Consider the following 20,248-nt stretch of genomic DNA (forward strand, 5'->3'; position numbering starts at 1 on the left):
GAGAACAATACGTTTCCCCCCTTCCTGTCTCCATAGTTGGGTCATATGTATCTAATACAGGAAACAGAACAAAAACCTTATGATTCTTATAAAGGGGCAACACAAGACCCCAAAAGAGTCTCCGTGCTGAAGGTGTTAATGCCCCCTGGGCCCAGTAATGAGGGGTCTCCACATACCTCCACCTGCAGAGCCGCCACCACATATATGGCTGCTCTGTGCGCACAGGAGCTGTGATGAGGTCACAGGAGGGGAGGAGTCAGGGGTCACATGATCAGGGGCCTCAGTGGATGCAGGACTCTGCTGTGCTGGTTGTCATGGTGCTGGATGAGCTGAAGTTTATGTGTGGGGTCAGGAGGGGTTTACAGTGTGAATGTAGCAGAGCCGCGTGTGTACGAGGTGTACGGAGCAGAGCCGCGTGTGTACGAGGTGTACGGAGCAGAGCCGCGCGTGTACGAGGTGTACGGAGCGGAGCCGCGTGTGTACGAGGTGTGCGGATCGGTGCCGCGTGTGTACGAGGTGTGCGGATCGGAGCCGCATGTGTACGAGGTGTGCGGAGCCGCATGTGTACGAGGTGTATGGAGCGGAGCCGCGTGTGTACGAGGTGTACGGAGCGGAGCCGCGTGTGTACGAGGTGTACGGAGCAGAGCCGCGTGTGTACGAGGTGTACGGAGCGGAGCCGCGTGTGTACGAGGTGTACGGAGCAGAGCCGCGTGTGTACGAGATGTACGGAGCGGAGCCGCGTGTGTACGAGGTGTACTGTGTGGAGTCGCGTGTGTACGAGGTGTACTGTGCGGAGCCGTGCATGTACAAGGCGTATGGAGCGGAGCTGCCTGTGTAGAGGTGTACGAGGTGTACGGAGCGGAGCCGTGTGTGTACGCGGTGTACGGAGCAGAGCCGCGCATGTGCAAGGCATATGGAGCGGAGCCGCCTGTGTAGAGGTGTACGGAGCGGAGACGTGTGTGTACGAGGTGTACGGAGCGGAGCCGTGTGTGTATGAGGTGTACGGAGCGGAGCCGCGCATGTACGAGGTGTATCGAGCGGAGCCACGCGTCTATGAGGTGTACGGAGCAGAGCCGCTTGTGTACGAGGTGTATCGAGCGGAGCCACGCGTCTATGAGGTGTACGGAGCGGAGCCGCTTGTGTACGAGGTGTATGGAGCAGAGTCGTGTGTGTATGGAGCGGAGCCGCGTGTTTACGAGGTGTACGAAGCAGAGCCGTGTGTGTATGGAGCGGAGCCGCGCGTGTACGAGGCGTATGCGGAGCCACGTGTGTGTACGAGGTGTACGGAGCGGAGCCGCGTGTGTATGGAGCGGAGCCGCGCGTGTACGAGGTGTACGGAGTGGAGGCGCGTGTGCACGAGGTTTTTCCCTCCTATCTTTACCATTTGGCGGTGTGACAATAATATTACATTTGTTCACCTACCATGCTGGCAGGTCCTATATTAGGCAGCTCCACCCACCGCTTACTGCTGAATATTGGTTCCTGGCCAGTTCACTCTGCTAGTGTCCAGTTTGTTGCTCCTGTTATACCTCGCACTCGTGTCACTGACTCTTCCACCAGCAGCTGCGGTCCTGGGGACTACCATTGAGTAGTACCCGATGTCTACCAGCAGCCCATCCTATCCTCTCCACCAGAGGCTCTAGTGAAGACCTGGTAGACACCTAGTTATGCCCCTCCAGGGTAAGCCCGGCCCGTGGCCCTGTGGGTCAACATCCACCAGCGTTACACCAAGTAACCGTGTGTGCAATTACGTTGGCACAGCCTAATCATAGGTATAGGGGAACCTCCGCAGATGACCGAGCTGTTACTGAAAATCCATATACAAAGATTAAGGCTACATTCACATGTTCAGTATTTGGTCAGTATTTTACAATAAAATTTGTAAGCCAAAACCTATTATCTATAGTTCATCTCTCTTTGCAAATCCCTTCACTGGCTCCCAATTGCCCATCGTATCCAGTTCAAACTACTCACACTGACCTACAAAGCCGTCCATAACCTTTCTCCTCTGTTCATCTCTGAACTAATCTCCCAATATATTCCCTCACGTAATCTCCGGTCCTCCCAAAACCTCCTTTTCTCCTCCACACTTATTCGTTCCTCACCCAATCGCCTCCCTCCAAGACTTCTCCCGAATATCTCCCATCTTCTTGAATTCTGTGCCTCAACATGTCTGATTATCTGCCACATTCGGATCCTTCAGATGGAACTTGAAAACCCATGTCTTCAAGAAAGCTTAGAACCTGCAATGACCACACTGCCGCCTCACCACCACTAGAGCTGCTGCAACCCCCCAACCTACTGTCTCCTTTCCCACCATCCTATAAATGTAAGCCCGCAAGGGCAGGGTCCTCTTCCCTCTGTACCAGTCTATCATTGTTAGTTTGCTTACTGTAAGTGATATCTGTATTTTGTGTGTAACCCTTTCTCATGCACCATGGAACCAATGGCGCTATATAAATTAATAATATTTCAGTCTTGTGATTTTCCTGGATATTTAAGACCACTGAAGCGGACCCGTATAGACATTAATCTACGTATCCCTCCTATTTTATTGTTTTTTATGCATATAAGAATTGTTCTTGGGTACACACTTAATATATGTTTGCATGTGTAACTTTAGGTACATATTCTATATATATGTGTACAGTTATTATATTTCACATTGCACTTTATTTCTCATGCACCTTATTCATAGACAACTAATTCTGTCATAATATGTGCTTTTGTGTATATATGTACATTTGTATTCTATATAGAGACACAATTCTGAATGCATTTTATTTCTATAGGTATTTCATGTATGTACACTAATCATGTTTTCCATACATTTACACATTCACTCACAAAATTATAATCTTTCACATAACTTTAACACTTAACACTTTTTTGTTTTACGATGTGATTTATCCATATTTTTTATGTAATAATATTCACTTTATACACAACATATGTGTTATTGTATATGTGTATATGGGAATTCTTGTATTTATAATTGTTCATAACCTCTGTAAAACAATTGTTCTTAATTCAGTATGTCTCCATGTATATATTTGTTGGTTTATTTACCATCCTTTTTCTGACCCCGGACCTTTCTTTATATTATCTGCACGTTCCTGGGACTGTGCGCAGGAGTCTTTCGGACCCACTGGCGGTGTCACTTGCCGCATCTATCTGAGCCAGGAGCGGATCACGTGACTGGCTCCCGATCATGTGACTCATCATGTGGTCGTGAACACACGTCATCTACACCAGCCCCTTGGATGACTTGGCCTCGGGATTTTGGATTGGCTACATTAAACGCTCATGTTCCGGGTTCAATTTAATACATGGCCTTTTACTATTGGTGGTCCTGGCTGATATTTAACCCCTTTACAACCTATGATGTACAGGTACGTCATAGGTCGCTTCCCCCTTTTTAATGCAGACTCCGGTGCTGAGCCTGCATCTTTTCCCACACATGACCACTGATCTGATCAGCTGTCATGTGCCCCTAACAACTGTGGGTGGAATCGCGATTGGGTTTCTGATGTGTTCCCGTCTGGGGGCCTACTGCTTTAATTAAAATATTTCCCCCCTTCCCTGATGAAGGCTGTATGCCAATTGGCGGGTTGGGACCTGGCGCCATGTAAAGGGGTCTGAATACTTTCCCCACCCGTTGTATATATCAGCATTACCCACGGACACACTGTCGAATGTGATTGGGATATAGCACAACACATAAGTCAGTTTGTGGCAACCTCCCCCCTTTTTTTCCTTCTCACCAGCACTGGGATCATATCTCCGCGAGCGCATCACTTTAAAATAGACACTTTTTGATTATCCACTTTATTTTAACCCTTTTTATTTTTAATTTCAGCACAGTTAAACACATGTATTTCCTCTTCATTTTACAATAAATATGCAAGTATATAACTTGATACATGGTATTTTGACATGTGACTGTACATACCCCTCCCTCTGCTCTAAGCGTCTTTTTATAATTTTTCTCTATTGAAATCATGTACGTCTGTATTATCTTGTTAGTTATGTATGGCTGTACTGAAGAAGGAGCCAGTGGACTCTGAAACGCGTCGACAATAAACCTACAATTTTATCATACCACTAATTGTGTCATATTCCACTTCCAATCCTGCTACATAAATCTACCGTCTCATGGAAGCTGCTGCATCTGGTTTTCAGGCTCTATAACAGTTTTGTCTCACACAGCCTCATAAGATGAGTGGTTCTACCTTTAATTATCAACCTTTTAACGTGGATAAGAAGACCCTATAGCACTTTTACATATCTTTACAATTTGTCAATAACACATATAGTTTCTCCCTGTCTTAGTTATTTTTAATGGTCAACAAAATACGATTTTCCAGTAATTCATATTTCACACTCTAGGTATGATAATGGCTTCTCTGTGTGGGATTTTTGATGTTTAAAGGGATTGTCCACTACTTGGACAACCCCTTCTCATTCCTCATGCTTGGTTCTGTTAAAATAAAAACACCTAAACTAATCTCCCATGCCGCCACTGTTCCAGCGGCATCGGCAATTGCATTCCCGGGGCTCATGTGAGGTTGTTACGTCTTATGACCCCTGCGCCCAATCAGCGCTTGTGTCACTGTCCCCACCTTCGCACTAATCGAACATCCCGAGTAAGTCAGAAAGCAGCCGCAGCCCTGGCTTCCTGTTCATGTTCAATACATTCAAAGATGGGGAGAGTGAAGCTGATTGGGCACAGGGCTCGTGTGATGTAACAAGCCTATGTGAGTCCCGGGAACGTAAGTGCTGACACCGCTGGAACAGCAGAGGCATGGAACGGGAGATTGAGTGCTTTTATTTTTTTAAACTTAATTTGTTTTATTAAACAATTTTATAAACAATTACACATTGCATTTGGTAATAGAAAGCATCCAGAGATATCACATCAACACAGATTTACATCTCTTACATCGATGAGAACACATTAAAATTAACTGGTCGGATGGGTTATTGCATGCGTATAAATAATTTCTTTGTCCTGAGGATGTCGCATCTTTTGGATTTATATAAAAAGGAGAAAAAAAGGGTATTTACCTAATTAGGATACAATCCAAACTTTGAACCCTCAACCACAACTTATCAAACTTGTGCTGTCTTTATCCTTTCCATGCTCAGATTGACTCTCATCGTAATATATATGGATCTAAATGTCTGCCCCTATAAGCAAACTCTTTGTCACTTATAACTTGTGGTTTTCTATTTATTCTCACACCCCTTTCAAATTTACTCTCCCAGCTCAAACCCTTTGCCTAAGTAGATTCCGTAAGACATGAAGAATTCCAATAGTCCCATATTTTGGAAAATTTTAATGGACAACCTCTGTTTTGGTATACTATCTTTTCGAATGGGATGATGGAGATAACCAGTGCGATCCAAGATCGCAATGTTGGCTGTGTATTGCCCATCCATCTCAGTGACAACAATTTCCTGGCCAAAAATAAGGTTTCTCTAAAAAAAAATCTTAATATAATGATCCCAGCCATCATCCTCCATTACCCAAAAAGGCAAATCAGAGGATCACATGGAATGGGGATGGATACTAAGGAAGATAATAAAGAGGTTCCTGCCAGAAGGACCTAATAATGGAGCAGTCCCAAATTAAATGAACAAAGTCAGCATCTATGGTATGACATCGTAAACATTCTGAATTAGAGGAACGTCCCATTTGATATAGTCTGAGGGGTGTGAGGTATGACTGATGAATAATATATAGCTGAATCAGCTTATTATTGATGGAGGGGGAGACAAAGAACGGGGTCTCCAAAACTTCCTCCCATTCCTCCTCCCCCATATTCGGAATTAGAAGTCTCCACTTATTTTTTGTAAAGGGTTCCGATCTAAGCCTGTTGATAGCAAGTATGTATACAAGCTGGATATAAGACCTTGTGGACCTTGAGAATTAAGTATTCCTATTAAGGGAAATGAGGAAATAGTTTGATTTATTTCTAAATTTTGTAAGTGAGATCTGAGCCCAGTTCTAAGTTGATGGTACCTGAAGAATTGAGATCTTGGAATTTTGAATTTATTTTGCACCCGTTCAAATGACATCAGTATAGACCTTTCATAAATGTCTTTTAACAAATAGACCCCACTAGCTATCCAAAAGGGGGCAGATGGATGTTCCACTAATGTCGCAAAGCACGGATTCCCCCATATAGGTATTTCAGCTATAACATGTGTAAAGTCAATTCTTTTCTTTGCCTGTTTCCATACCGTTCTCGCCAATCTATGTAGGGGTAACAACTTAATGACAGTGGATTTATTAAATTCTAAAAAACCCAGTAAACAACCTGTGCCTAAAACGTGTGCCAAGTGGTTCTCAGAATTCGGTAACTGGGAGTCAGGCATCCAACTACGGATCGCTTTTACTTGACCTGCTAAATAATATAGATGGAAGTCAGGCAGAGCTGCTCCTCCCATAGCTTTAGGCCTTTGAAGGGTAGATAACCTGAGTTTAGGTCTGGAGTTCCCCCAAATAAATGTGGACATCAAAGAGTAAGGCTGCGTGCCCACAAAGCATTTTCCAAGCGTTTATGCTGCGGAATTTACGCAGCGTAAACTCTTGGGAAACGCTTGGTAATTCGTCCCCCATGGTCCCCAATGACAAGCCGCAATGTCAATGCCCATGCTGCGGATTTTTCCGCAGCATTTATGCTACGCTCAAAAATCCGCAGCATGTCCATTAATTTTGCGGACACACAGCATAATCGCCGCCATTGACTTGCATTGGACCGCTTTACAGCAGCATCACTGCATCTGCACAAGCGGATATCACACGGTTCAATGTGCGGATGGTACCCAGGTCTGGAGAAGATGAGACTCTCATCCAGACCTGGGTACCATAGAAACTGTAAAAAAAGAATTTAAAATAAAAAAGATTATAATTACCTTCCGATATCCTCCCGGTGTTTTCTCCCCTCCGTCTGGTCTGCTCTATGGGTCGCGGTGTTGAAGGACCTGCCATGACATCATTGAGTCATGTGAACTGTCACATGACTCAATGACGTCACCGCAGGTCCTAAAACACCGAGAGGACATCGGAAGGTAAGTATAATCTTTTTTTTTTATTATTTTTTACCCTTCTTATTCTTTTTTTTAAAACTATTACTTGGTCACACTATATAAATCCATGCCGGTTTCATGGATTTATATAGTGTGAACCAGTTGTCAAGCACTTTTCCAAGTGATGCTAAAATCGCTTGGAAAAGTGCTTGATTACCCGCATACAGAAATGCATGCAAAAAACGCTTGACAAACGCTTCTACCTGGCAGGAAAAATGCATGTAAAAACCGCATGCGTTTTTCCTGCCAGGGAGAAGCGGAAAAAATATGCAGCATTTCTGCATCGTGGGCACATAGCCTTAAGAGATGTGAAGAATTTTTTAGGGACCAGTACTGCACTATGTTGTAATATATAATTAAATTTAGGGAGTAAGGTCATCTTAATTAAGTTAATCCTTCCTGACACTGATAGCGGTAATCTCCCCCACAAGGAAAATTTACATTTAGCGTATTCTAATAAAGGGAGAGTATTACTCAAGAGGTCTCTCTATCTATTTCTAACAATCATAATTCCCAAGTATTTGAAACATGACACTACAGGTAAAGGAGATAACGCTTCCAAATCAGCATTCGGAGTGGGCGACAGAGACATAAGAGAAGACTTTTCCCAATTTATAAAGAGACCCAAATATTCACTAAATTTATCAATGGTAGATATAACACATGGAAGAGTATTTTTAACCTTGTCCATAAAAATGATCATGTCATCTGTATATAAACCAATTTTATCAGTTCGGTCTGCAATTGTAATTCAACTGATATCCTCAGATGATCGCATTCTTATTGCCAATGCTTCAGTTGCCAGAGCGAATAGAGCCAGAGACAAAAGGGCATCCCTGGCAAGTTCCTCTTTCCAATGAAAAAGATATGGAGGATATATTATTTATCACTATCTTAGCTTTGGGGGCCGCGTACAATATTTGAATCCAGGCCCGAAATTAAGGGCCAAAACCAAATTTCTCTAGGCAAGCAAATAAAAACGTCCGCTCCAGCGAGTCAAAAGCCTTGGCCGCATCCAATGAAGCCAAGGCCCAATCATTTTCCGGTATCAAAGAGCTATATTGAGCTATTGATTGTACCATTCTAATGTTAATTGAAGTATTTTTTCCTGGCATAAAGCCTGTTTGGTCCGGCTGGTCAACCGATAGTATCACCTTATTAAGTTTCATGGCTAGAATTTTTGTAAGAATTTTGTAATCCACGTTTAATAGTGAAATAGGGCGATATGATCCACACTCCAGAGGATCTTTCCCCTCCTTTTTTAGGACAATAATATTGTCATCATAAAAGGATTCAGGCAAGGAACCACTTTGCATCGTCTCTGAGAAAGTCTCTAAAAGGTGCGGCATCAAGACCTTTTGGTATCTATGGTAGAGTTCTAGTGGTAGGCCATCAGGGCCCGGAGCTTTACCCAAAGCCATATGGACCTCATCTGGAATACTGTGTACAGTTTTGGGCACCACATTTTAAAAAAGACATAGACAAACTGGAGCAAGTTCAGAGAAGAGCGACCAGAATGGTGACTGGTCTGCAAACCATGTCCTATGAGGAACGGTTGCAGGATTTGGGAATGTTTAGCTTGCAAAAAAGAAGACTGAGAGGAGACTTAATAGCTGTCTACAAATATGTCAAGGGCTGTCACATTGTAGAAGGATCATCTTTATTCTCATTTGCACAAGGAAAGACTAGAAGCAATGGGATGAAACTAAATAGGAGGAGACACAGATTAGATATTAGAAAAAACTTTTTGACAGTTAGGGTGATTAATGAGTGGAACAGGCTGCCACGAGAGGTGGTGAGTTCCCCTTCAATGGACGTCTTCAAACAGAGGCTGGACAGACATCTGTCTGAGATGATCTAGTGAATCCTGCTTTGAGCAGGGGGTTGGACCAGATGACCCAGGAGGTCCCTTCCAACTCAACCATTCTATGATTCTATGATATCTGCCAGTGCTGCATTTATTTCCTCTAAAGTGATATCTGCATCTAAAAAGGATTGTTGTGTGACACTTAATTTGGGAAAATCAAGATCTGCCAAATAAGTGAGACATTCCAATTTATTATGGGCATTTTGGGATTTATATAATGATTTATAAAAGTTATGAAAATTACTTAGAATGTCTTCTGCCGCAGTAACTATATGGCCCCCTAATGTTCGAATCCTAAGAATAGCACTAGAGTTTGCGGACCATAAAGGCCAACAACTTACTTGATTGGTTCCCCAATTCAAAATATGATTGTCTAGTGAAGAATAGTTTACGTTTAGATTTAGTGTCAACGTTTTGTGTATCCAACCTATAGAAGTGTAGCCAGTTTACTCTATTCTCATCAGACGGGTCTGAAACATAAGTCTGTTCACCTTCCTTTAAGCTATGTTCAAACTCGGTATCAACCTGTGAAGTCATTCTCTTGATGTATTAAATAGTGGAGGAGAGGCATCCTCTAGGGTATGCCTTCAGTGTATCCCAAAAAATCTTAATGTTCCTTGGCAACGGATGTACTTCCACGAAACAGTCTATTTGATCCGGTATTCTATCATCAGGACCAATTAATTTTAACCAAAAGGGACTAAAGTTTCCATGTGGGTCTGTCTTTTACCTGGTCAAATTTTAAGCGTTAGTATCACCGGACTATGCTCTGAGATTCCTCTTACCCCATGCTCAATACTATGTACCCACGTTGCGGTATTACTAGAACTGAAAATATAATCTAACCGCGATAACGTAGATTTGGATGAGGAGTGACATGTGTATTCTTTAGTTCCGGGGTGATGTAATCTCCACAATTCTATCCAACCAATACTCTCCATATAGGTTGAAAACAAATTAGAAGATGGTGTTATTGTCGTTCTGGTGTTGTCACCAATACTCAATCTATCTAAATTTTCGTCCATAATCAGGTTGAAATCCCCCATACACAAGACCTGAGCATCCGGGTAGTTTAGTGCGAAGCTTACTGACTTTTGGACAATTATTAGATTAGCAGGAGGTGGGTTTTATATACATAGTATTACATACTCTCTGGAATCAATTATAGCATTTATAAAAACAAATCTTCCCTCTGAATCTCTGCGGGCCTCCCAACTAATGGCCTTATGGATTAAAAGCGAAACTCCTTTTGAATAGCTTGTATGGTAAGAGTGTATTGACCATTGCAGCCAGGGTTTATTTAGCCACCTAGCTGAATCTCTAGTGAGGTGTGTTTCGACCAAAGCCAGGATATGTGGCTGGTAATTTTTGATTTGCGAGAATACTTTAACCCTCTTCTTAGGGGATTTAAGACCTCTTATATTCCATGTCATACATTTCAGTTGCGATGCCATTTACCTAATATAAGAAGATGGGAATAAATATGAGGGGTAGAAACAAAAGGCCATTACACAATTACTGCTCATATTCATTATTTCCCGTTTGACGTATCCAATAATTTCCACCCAATTTATATATTTATGGGGCTCACCAGGTTGATCTATCGCCCCTATAGGTCCCAACAAATTATATTGCATGGAGACAAAGCAAAAAGGATTGAGCACTTTGACAGCATTCAACTTGTAAACAACAACCCTAAACACAACCAAAACAAGAAGTAAACTTTTCTTATAACGCTTCCTTTCGGGGAATACCAACACTGATCCCAGTGTGAGGTATTATGTTGTCTTTGACGATGCAAAGTCTGAACTCCCGCATATGTAAAAGGTGTATCAAATTACATCAAACCCAATATTCAATATAGGAACGGAGGCACAAAGGGTGTCTGTCACCCTTTTCCAGGCTCTAGGTGCAATTGGAGCCACTCCAACGCTTCCTCCGGGGTAGCAAAGAAAGTAGTAGAGTTTCCAGAAACAATTCTGAGACAAGCAGGATAAGCCATTGCATAGATAATCCCTTTGTCTTTAAGTTTCTTCTTTACATCCATAAATTGGGCTCTCTGTTTTTGTAGTTCCACAGAAAAATCAGGGAAAATAGAAATTGCAGAATTGTTGTATTTAATAGAGCCTTTTTGTCATGCTAAACTCAGGATGGTATCTCTGACCTTAGAATTCATCAGTCTAGCAAGAAGGGGTCTAGGAGGGGCCCCAGGAGGGGGGGGGGTTGCTGGAACTCTGTGGGCCCTTTCCACAGCAAAGACCGGGGAGTATTCATCTCCTAGGGTAGATTTAAGCCAATTTTCCAAATAGATTTCAGGATGCTGACCCTCTGTTCGTTCTGGTAGGCCAATAATTCATATATTATTTCTTCGCATTTGATTTTCTAGGTCATCAGCTTTTTGGCGCCAGGTGTTATGGATCCCGCCACCTTGGTCAACTTATTAACAATAGGTGGCAGTTTATCTTCCAGTTCTGATACCCTTGTCTCAGCCTTAGTGACACGTTTCTTCATAGTTTGCATGTCTTGGCGGAGTAGGCCCACATCTGAAAGAACCTCCTCTATCTTTCCGGTCACAGTTCTTGCAAGTGGATATAGCTTCTAAAAGTTGGTCAGCAACTTGCTTCAAAGTCATTTCTTCGTGTCACTCCCCCTCCTCCTCATCAGATACATTACTCTTACGTTGATCCGTTGTTTTATGTGACAAGGATGTTGGCCCCTTTCTCAATCGAGAATTTTCCTGGGGGTTCCCTCTGGCAAAGTCTTTCAATTTATTTTCTATACTAGAGTTTTTCCCTCGGCTCATTTTGTAACGTTATAGGCAGAATATATTGTATTATGTTTACTCCAATTGTATATTATGCAGATTTATTATGTAGAGGTCAGTGTCTGGACAATGCTGCCACCTGGTATCTTTACTGCAGCGGTGCCTCAGTAATATCTTTTATAAATTATATGCCAGTTTCAGTAGAAAACATATGTTATTTCCAATAATAAAAGTTGGAGGAAATAGTGGTTTCTGGTTGCTTTGTATATTGTTTCAGTCACTCTGTGTACCATATATGAATGCAAGGGACTAAATATAGGCTGAGAGTCTCATGCCCCAGGGCTTACACTTCCCCTTGCAGAGTTAGGATGTGGCTGCTGTGTTTCCCTCCTTCAGATATTCCAATGGCCCCTAGACAGGCCTCGGGACCGGGTTGTCCGGTACACTCACTGCTGCACCTCTCCAGAAGCCCGTCGCTCCTCAGGCCTTTCAGAGGGAGACCGACTGTCAGCATATATTTTCAGTGGCGCCTGTGAGCTGCGCCACGTGCAGAACCCTCAAGATGGCCGCCGCTCCTCAGAGAGTTTACTCTGCCGTGGTCCACAGAGCGCGATGGATCAGAGCCCTCTCCGTAGCAGTTCCTCAGAAGCCCAGCCGCTCCCCGCTTCTCCGGAGCTGTGCTGCAGGGCACATAAATGAAAATCAGGGTCTGGTGAGTATAGGATTATGAGCCGGATAGCGGGAGCTCAGATCTCCTGCGTCCTCTCAGCTCCTCAGCATCGCCATGCCCCGAGTGCTTTTATTTTTAACAAGGCCAAACACAAGAAATGACAAGCGGTTGTCCTAGTAGTGCACAACCTCTTTAACAAGAAAAAAATTTCAACTAAAACATTTCTAACATTCTGAACATGAAAAAGGCTTCTCCCCTTTGTGAGTTCTCTGATGTTTATTAAGAGTCGATTTCCGTGTAAAACATTTCCCACATTCTGAACAGGAAAAAGGCTTCTCCTGTGTGTGAGTTCTCTGGTGCTTAACCAAATCTGATTTCTGGTTAAAACATTTCCCACATTCTAAACAGGAAAAAGGCTTCTCCCCTGTGTGAATTCTCTGGTGCTTAACCAAAGCTGATTTCTGGTTAAAACATTTCTCACATTCTGAACATGAGAAAGGCTTCTCCCCTGTATGAGTTCTTTGGTGACTAACAAGATTCCATTTCAGGCTAAAACTTTTCCCACATTCGGAACAGGGAAAAGGCTTCTCCCCTGTGTGGCTTCTCTGGTGGATAACCAAATCTGATTTCTGGCTAAAACATTTCTCACATTCCAAACAGGAAAAAGGCTTCTCCCCTGTGTGAATTCTCTGGTGCTTAACAAAACTTGATTTCTGTGTGAAATATTTCCCACATTCTGAACAGGAAAATGGCTTCTCCCCTGTGTGAAGTCTCTGGTGACCATCAAGATTAGATTTCTGGTTAGAATATTTCCCACACTTGGAACAAGAAAATCTATTCTCTGCTGCGTGAATTTTTTGATATTTAAGAAAAGACTTTTCGAGGGAAAAACTATCTTCATATTCTGAAAGTGAAAATGGCTTCTTTGCATTAGGAGCAGTTTGTTGTTTAATGCTTATTTTGTGACTTTGACTTTCCTTAGTAGTCACTAATGAATCAGAAGACAGGACCTGTTTCAAAGGATCAGATAATAGCTCTTTGCTGTGAAGGGATGATGGTACATCTGGAGTAATGGCATTCATTTCAATTGTATCCTCTGGGATCTCAAGATCATCTGATTTAAAAATTGAAAATGTCAGCTGTCCCTCTGATCTCCTGGTACAGTCATCTGCCAAGAAGAAAACCAATTATTATTTTTGAATTATTTTTTTAATTTCTACTTAAACTGGAAAGTTATGTAAAATATTGAATTATTCACCAGGACAATAACATTTCACAGTCTAATAGAAAACCTCATAGGATGAACCAGTGGATCGTAGTGTTCAACTGTTTGTTAATTCCTCCTCCGAAATATGGAATAAAAAGCCACCAAACCATGTTATGTAGGCAAAAATAATACCAATAAAAACTTCTACTCATCTCACAAAAAACATGCCCCCACTCAGGTCCATCATCTATCAGTGGAAAAACAGGTTTCCACATTATTAGTGGCTCCAAGGCTCCTGAAAAGCAACATAGCTTCCATAAACTAATCCAGCAATATCCGCTCTCCCAAAGTTAAATCTCACCCTCACTTCTGAGCCTTGCAGTGTGCTCAGATCACATTTAGCATCCATGTGTTTGGCATTACTATAGTGAGAAGACCCTACTTAATTTACGGAGTGTGTCTCCTGTAGCACAATCTGGGTACTATGTGTTTGGGAATAAAATGGCAAATGTGCAATTTTCACTCTCCAACATCCATTGCGTGATAATTTCTGGAAAGTGGCCGTGGAGTCAAAATAGTCACTACTCCCATAGATTAATTCACTGTGTCCCATATTGTCTGGAATCTGCTCCTGCGATGTTTTCTTCTGTCACCAGGCGCCGCCTTATTCATTCTGCAGGCGGCGCTGGTGATGGAGGAGATGTCAGAACCAGAAGCCCTGGATGGTGCAGCCTCTGTCCAGCCACTAAGATTAGGGTTGCTGGGACCAGTAGTACCATCCAGTCTGGCAATATGGTGTGTGTGCTGTCCAGCTGGAGTAATCTGCTCCCTACTTCAGCCAACTGGAGAGCACCACACCCTACTAAAGGTGGAAGCATATTGCCGGGAGCTGCCAGATACAGCCTTGTTCTCCTCTGGTTCAGTCCTCTGTGCTCAGCTCCCGGCTTGTGTATTTGTTTCCTGTTGTGATCTCGGCCCGTTTACTGACTACTCTTGTATCTTATGATTTTGTATTTTTTCTGCCCTCCTGGTTCTGACCCGGCTGCCTGACTGTTCTTGTTCTGATCTCACACCACTGAACAGCAAGTAACACCGTGGCCCAAGCTTAGGGGTCTCTGTGTAAGTCCAGATCCATGTAGAGGGGTTAAAGGGTGATGAGCAAGGCAATCCCTGGGATCTGGAAAATGGAGTAGATAGTGACAAGCCTGTTCGTGGTAGCCATCTTTTGAGCTGCCAGGTGACTATGAACAGCGCCTCCAATACATTGTGTCTGCCAACTATTTCAGCAAGATCTGCATTCAGATAACTAAATGGCGCTCCTTCCCTTCTTAACCTGCCATGTGCCTAGACAGTAGTGTATAACCATATATAGGGGATTGTTGGATTCAAGAGAAGTTGGAAAATAATTTGTAAGGTCCATTTGTTTCAGATTATCATTTGTGAAGTTATCACCTCATAAAAGAGACACAAGTCAGATCTGAAAAATGGGCTGATGAGGAACACAAAACTGGCTGTGGGAAGTGGTTAAATCTGAGTATTTTGGGCACTAACTGCTGTAGTCAAAAACTGAGTATAGTCAATAACACATCTACTGAAATGATCAAACTCAACAGTCTTTATCAGTAAAAAATGAGTAACTAGTGGAGAAACCTCTCTGGGGTAATTAGAGTATGGGGCTCAGTGGCTCTTGGCAATCTAAACTATCATAAGGGCCAATATTTTCTGTCAGCTGAGATTGAAGAAGAAATATTAGAATTTTAAAGAGAACTTTTTATAATAGTGCAGAGATGAGGAGTCTTAAATTTAGATTTTGAGCATTTGGAAGAGGCAATAGAGACCAGACCTTCTTTTAAATACCAAAAGGGAGTTACAGACTCACAAAAGGGAGGGCGGTCGATCCCACCACAATGAACCTATCATACAGAATAAACCTGTAAAAAAGACATTTTTTTATTATATGTTACATCCTCAACAACAACGTATATATAAGGGAGAGCTCCAACACTAAACCGAAGTTGCATTCATTTATGGTAGACCATTGGAGCTACTATGAGTCCGGAGCAGAAGAGTAGAGAAAGTATTAGTGCTCCCATTTCAGGAGAGATTGTGCAGTAATCTGAATTCCTTAGGATTGAAAACATAATGGAATTTATGACGTGGAGTGAATCTATGAAACCAGGGCTCGAGCCATGCCAACACAATAAATGTATATTACAGCCATCAGCCACGCACAGCTTAGAGATATATCATGGCACAGGTGTAATGTTTTTTGTGTAATTTATCGCAATCCTGTTTGAAGTTAGTTGGTTTTAAAAGAAATTGAAAAGTCAGGATAAAGGGAAACTCTGTTGTTATTGTACAGAAATTCACACTTGACCCTCACTGCACATTTAATGTTGTCAATCATAAAAGCGAAGTTTGGCCAGAAAGACTGGACCTGGTCTTGTAGGGACCATATGATCATATTCAGCAGCACAGAAGGGAGAGAAGGTAGATTCATCCAATAATATATCAGGGATCTAGGAAGCCAACAGCATCATTACCCTCCGCTTTCTCTTACAGGCCCATCATAATATTATTTTCTAATTTGTCAGCACATTCTAGGTACGCTGTCATTTGGCTTTGTAGTTTACAGATCTGGGCAGGTAACGGTCAGCATCTTCTTATTCCAGGGGGGTAAGTGGATCTTCGAGGTTATAACCTCTATAGAAAATGGCTTTCAAAGCCCAAAGTCATTTGAACAGTTTTCGGTGGAGGAGAATGTTGTGGTCTAGAGGCAAAATGGTGATCACACGATTGTGATACGGCCGGACTACACTACCGATAAAGCAACCACAGCCGGTGACTGAGATGAATCCGTGACTTCTCTGAATTTAGTGATTGCTACTCACCTGGACGGTTATCTGTAGGAATCTCCTCTTTACACCACTCATCACCCCTCACATATCTCTCTGTACTATGATTATGGGTCAGATCTTCACCCTGAAACAAATATTGCAAAAGTTACAGATAGATTGAGAACTCACATCTATGATCAGCTCTAATCCTGCCGTCTCCACCGTTCTCATTACACAAGTATAAAACATATAATACTGGTGAATAAAACAAGACTGAGCACAAGAACTTCACAGCCGTCTACACATCATAGGGGAGATCTCATGACACCTTCTCTCCATCTACCTGATGATCCTGAGGAACATTGGGATCTTCTTGTTTACAGTCCTGTGAAAGACGAGGACAGGGACATCTCTCTGGTGTTGTCCTTTTGCTGGATAGATCTGGAGGAAATACATACAGGGACTGAATTCATTCTTTACATACAGATAATTATAGTCCGTGTGTATTTAGTCCTGTCCTATTACCTGGTGATGTGAGGGGCTGGGGTACCTCCATCATGACATCCTTGTACAGATCTTTGTGTCCTTCTAAATACTCCCACTCCTCCATGGAGAAATAGACGGCGACATCCTGACACCTTATAGGAGCCTGACACATACAATGATATCGTCATCCGCCCGATCCCTTCATATCGTTACTGTATAATGTCCCAGCATTCCCAGCAGTGTCACCTCTCCAGCTAGCAGCTCAATCATCTTGTAGGCGAGTTCTAGGATCTTCTGGTCATTGAAGTCCTCATGCATCTGGGGTTGAGGTGGAGGCCCCATGATTGGGCTCAGGGGTCTTCCCCATCCCTCAGACACAGGGTCCTGACAGCGCTCACTAGAGGTCTTCTTCACTACTGTGTAATCCTGGTAATGGAGAGACAAATTAATAAATCTCACTATAGACATTTCCAGAGTCCTCACCTCTCCAGTTCTGTCCATCTGTTATTCCCATAGATAAGAATGATGTAATGTGACGTCATCAGAATCTCTCACCTCTCCAGTAAGCCGGAAGAGGATCTCTAGGGTGAGGTGTAATATCCTCTCCGTCATCTTGTCTCTGTCCATGTCTATCTTTGATAGGTAAATCAGGAAAATTATCTTCTATGGAAGATCTTCACTGAGAGGATCCAATATTGTAAAGACTTGAATGAGAAGAAGATGAGCCGATGTAGCATCATAATGAATTCTGTGTAATAATATAATTACTGGAGACAATAAGGGGAAACATATCAGGAGATAGAATGTGTAGATGTTGTATTCTCTAGTCTTATATGGACTGGAATATAAGTTGAATTGCTGACTAAGACATCTCCTCCATGCTCCCAATCAATGGTTGTGCTCCTTACTGCTTTGGCAACTGATTGACTGTAGGAATCACAAGTTTGTTGGCACTGACCAGTAAATACAGAAACTGGCGGTGGGGGCCCAAGCAGCAATTGTATAATAATAATAATACAACATTCTGATTTTTTCCCTGGCATCTACTAATAAAACCTATATATTTTAGGCCACAGATAACAAGCAGTCTCTTCCTCGGAGTCTGCATCTTCCATAACGCTAATTCTCGTCTCATTTTCTGACACTGGAATCAGCATTAGTAATACTGCAGGAGATATTCATTACACGTGACATGAGAAATAACTACTTCACGATGAGGACGACAGACATATATTTGGCCGGAGTCCGTCACTAACTACATCACCACCGGCCGTGTATATGAATGTTTCCCGCCTTCCGCGGACTGTAATATTCTATCACGTTAGATCTCAGGTCTAATTCACACACAGAAGTTTGAGGAATTTATGAAAGCTTGTTTGTAAGAACACCAACACAAGAGTTATTTGATGCCAATGTCTCCATGTACAGTGTTTTTTTCCCTCTGGATGGGCAATACGTTTTTTATAGTTGGGTCGTATGTATCTATCAGCGGAACAAAAACAAAATCATTGTGATTCTTATAAAGGTGGCAACACAAAAACACCCTAAATATAAGATTTTTAAAACAACCTCACAATTTGTAAATCTTATGGGTAAATTATTATCTAACCATTTGATTAGAACTGATATTATTAAGCTAAAGTATCTAAACAGACTTTCTTTCAAATCCATAAAGGGGCACTTTTCCATGTTTGTCATGCCAGAACTGTTCAAGGATTAAAGGTGATAGTTTTCCCACCAATTAGAAGGGACACCTGTGGATATTGGTGTTTTTTTTTACCTGCTAAGGTATATGCCCACGATCAGGAAATAGCAGTGTTTTGGAAGTAGCCTATACTGGCTCCATCCAAAACGCTGTGTTCTAATCACGCAGTTAAATCCGCATGTGTTCAGTGAACCATGTGGATTTAACACATCCAATACATTCTGTTGTGAAAATTTCTGTTGCGGAGACGAGCGTTTCTGCAACAGAAATGGACATGCGGATGCTTGTAAACCCGCGCCGTGGGTGAGTTTACGCAGCATCAAATAGATGTAGAACGCAGAGTTTTGGACGCAGCGCAGGTGAGCTGCATCCAAAACGCTGCTATTCCTGATCGTGGGCACATACCTTTACAGTTCTGGTGTGATTTACTCAATAAAGTGCCTTGTGATAAAGTGGATGTTGGACAAACAGAACAATCAATTAAAATCAGACTGAAGGAACATCGCTTCTCTATTTGGCTCTATGAATCTTGGATGAAATTCCACTGCGGCCCCTGCAAGAAAAAGAATGAAGAAGAGCAGAAGTTTGGTGAGACCACCGTGGCCAGACATTTCTCGGAAACGGTGATAAAAGTTCTGATCTCCAATAGTCGGTGTTAGAAGAAACGACCACAGCAGATTCACAATCACAACGCAGTAAACTTCTACAGAGACGTGTTCTGAATTTAGTCCCTGGAATCACTTTCTCCCAAAGGGTTAAATGACGTCTGTAACTTCATTGTCTTTCTATGAAGCTTCTTCTCTGAACTTTATTCCTCTGTTCTCTGCTGTATTTATATTACTCTCCGGAATTAGGAATGTATTAAATCCTATAGAAACTGCTGAGACACAATCATCTCTAATTCTGTGTTCCCAGGATTATTCTTGTGGGAATCGGCTGCGGTATCTCCTGTGCAATATATTTCTAGTATTAACAGGTTAGAATCCTGTAACTCAATGGACGGTGGTGGTTGTTTGTTTCTTGTGTCATGTATTATCTTTATGTAATGTGTGTGTATTGGTTCTGACATTCGAGATCTTCTTGTCATGAGACAATCACTATATAAGAAACACCCAAGGGATAGGACGCTGGCTTTTAAAAGGTGTCCAACCTCGAAACATTGCAACAGGTGCGTTTTCCAACAACTTTCTTTCCATGATGTCTCCATGAAACGCTGCTTGTGCCTACAGCGAGACATACGAGACGTCAATATGCCATGGACTACATCGGAACTGCGGGGATAATAAATTGGTGAATGAGGGACTGGCTCTTGTCTTTATTTAATTCTCTCTTTTTATGTCTTTCAGGTTGCCATTTGTGGACTATGTCGGAATCCTTGGACTACCTCGGACCAGCAAGGCTTTTTTTAATTAATAAATTGGTGAACCAGGGAGTGTTTTTCGTGTGTGTGTTTTTTTTTTTAGCTTACTGGGTTAGTAATGGGGGTGTCGCATAGATGTCTCTCCAATACTAACCCCTGGGATTGAGGCCAGCTGACATAGACTCCCAAAAATATTGCGCCAAATGCCAATGCACCATGATAATCGGCAAGAGCCTGGCAAAGTGCAGCAAAGGGCC

The 20,248-nt window shown here is 42.4% G+C and overlaps 1 protein-coding gene across 1 annotated transcript in view; it reads right to left on the bottom strand.

The window, feature by feature from the left end:
* The window catches only part of LOC141215265 (uncharacterized), a 63,368-nt gene that overhangs the window by 15,014 nt on the left and 28,106 nt on the right, over positions 1–20,248 (bottom strand). Inside the window, exons 5-10 of the mRNA XM_073665589.1 lie at positions 17,173–17,346; positions 16,966–17,089; positions 16,784–16,881; positions 16,495–16,585; positions 12,626–13,564; positions 9,304–9,335 (exon numbers count right to left, since the gene is read on the bottom strand). Coding sequence (XP_073521690.1) covers positions 9,304–9,335; positions 12,626–13,564; positions 16,495–16,585; positions 16,784–16,881; positions 16,966–17,089; positions 17,173–17,346 — 1,458 coding nt within the window. The remainder of the gene's footprint in view (positions 1–9,303; positions 9,336–12,625; positions 13,565–16,494; positions 16,586–16,783; positions 16,882–16,965; positions 17,090–17,172; positions 17,347–20,248) is intronic.

The sequence above is a fragment of the Phyllobates terribilis genome, unplaced genomic scaffold (genome assembly GCF_046119375.1).
Source record: "Phyllobates terribilis strain yellow unplaced genomic scaffold, ASM4611937v1 Scaffold_235__1_contigs__length_3068650, whole genome shotgun sequence".
Lineage (NCBI taxonomy): Eukaryota > Metazoa > Chordata > Amphibia > Anura > Dendrobatidae > Phyllobates > Phyllobates terribilis.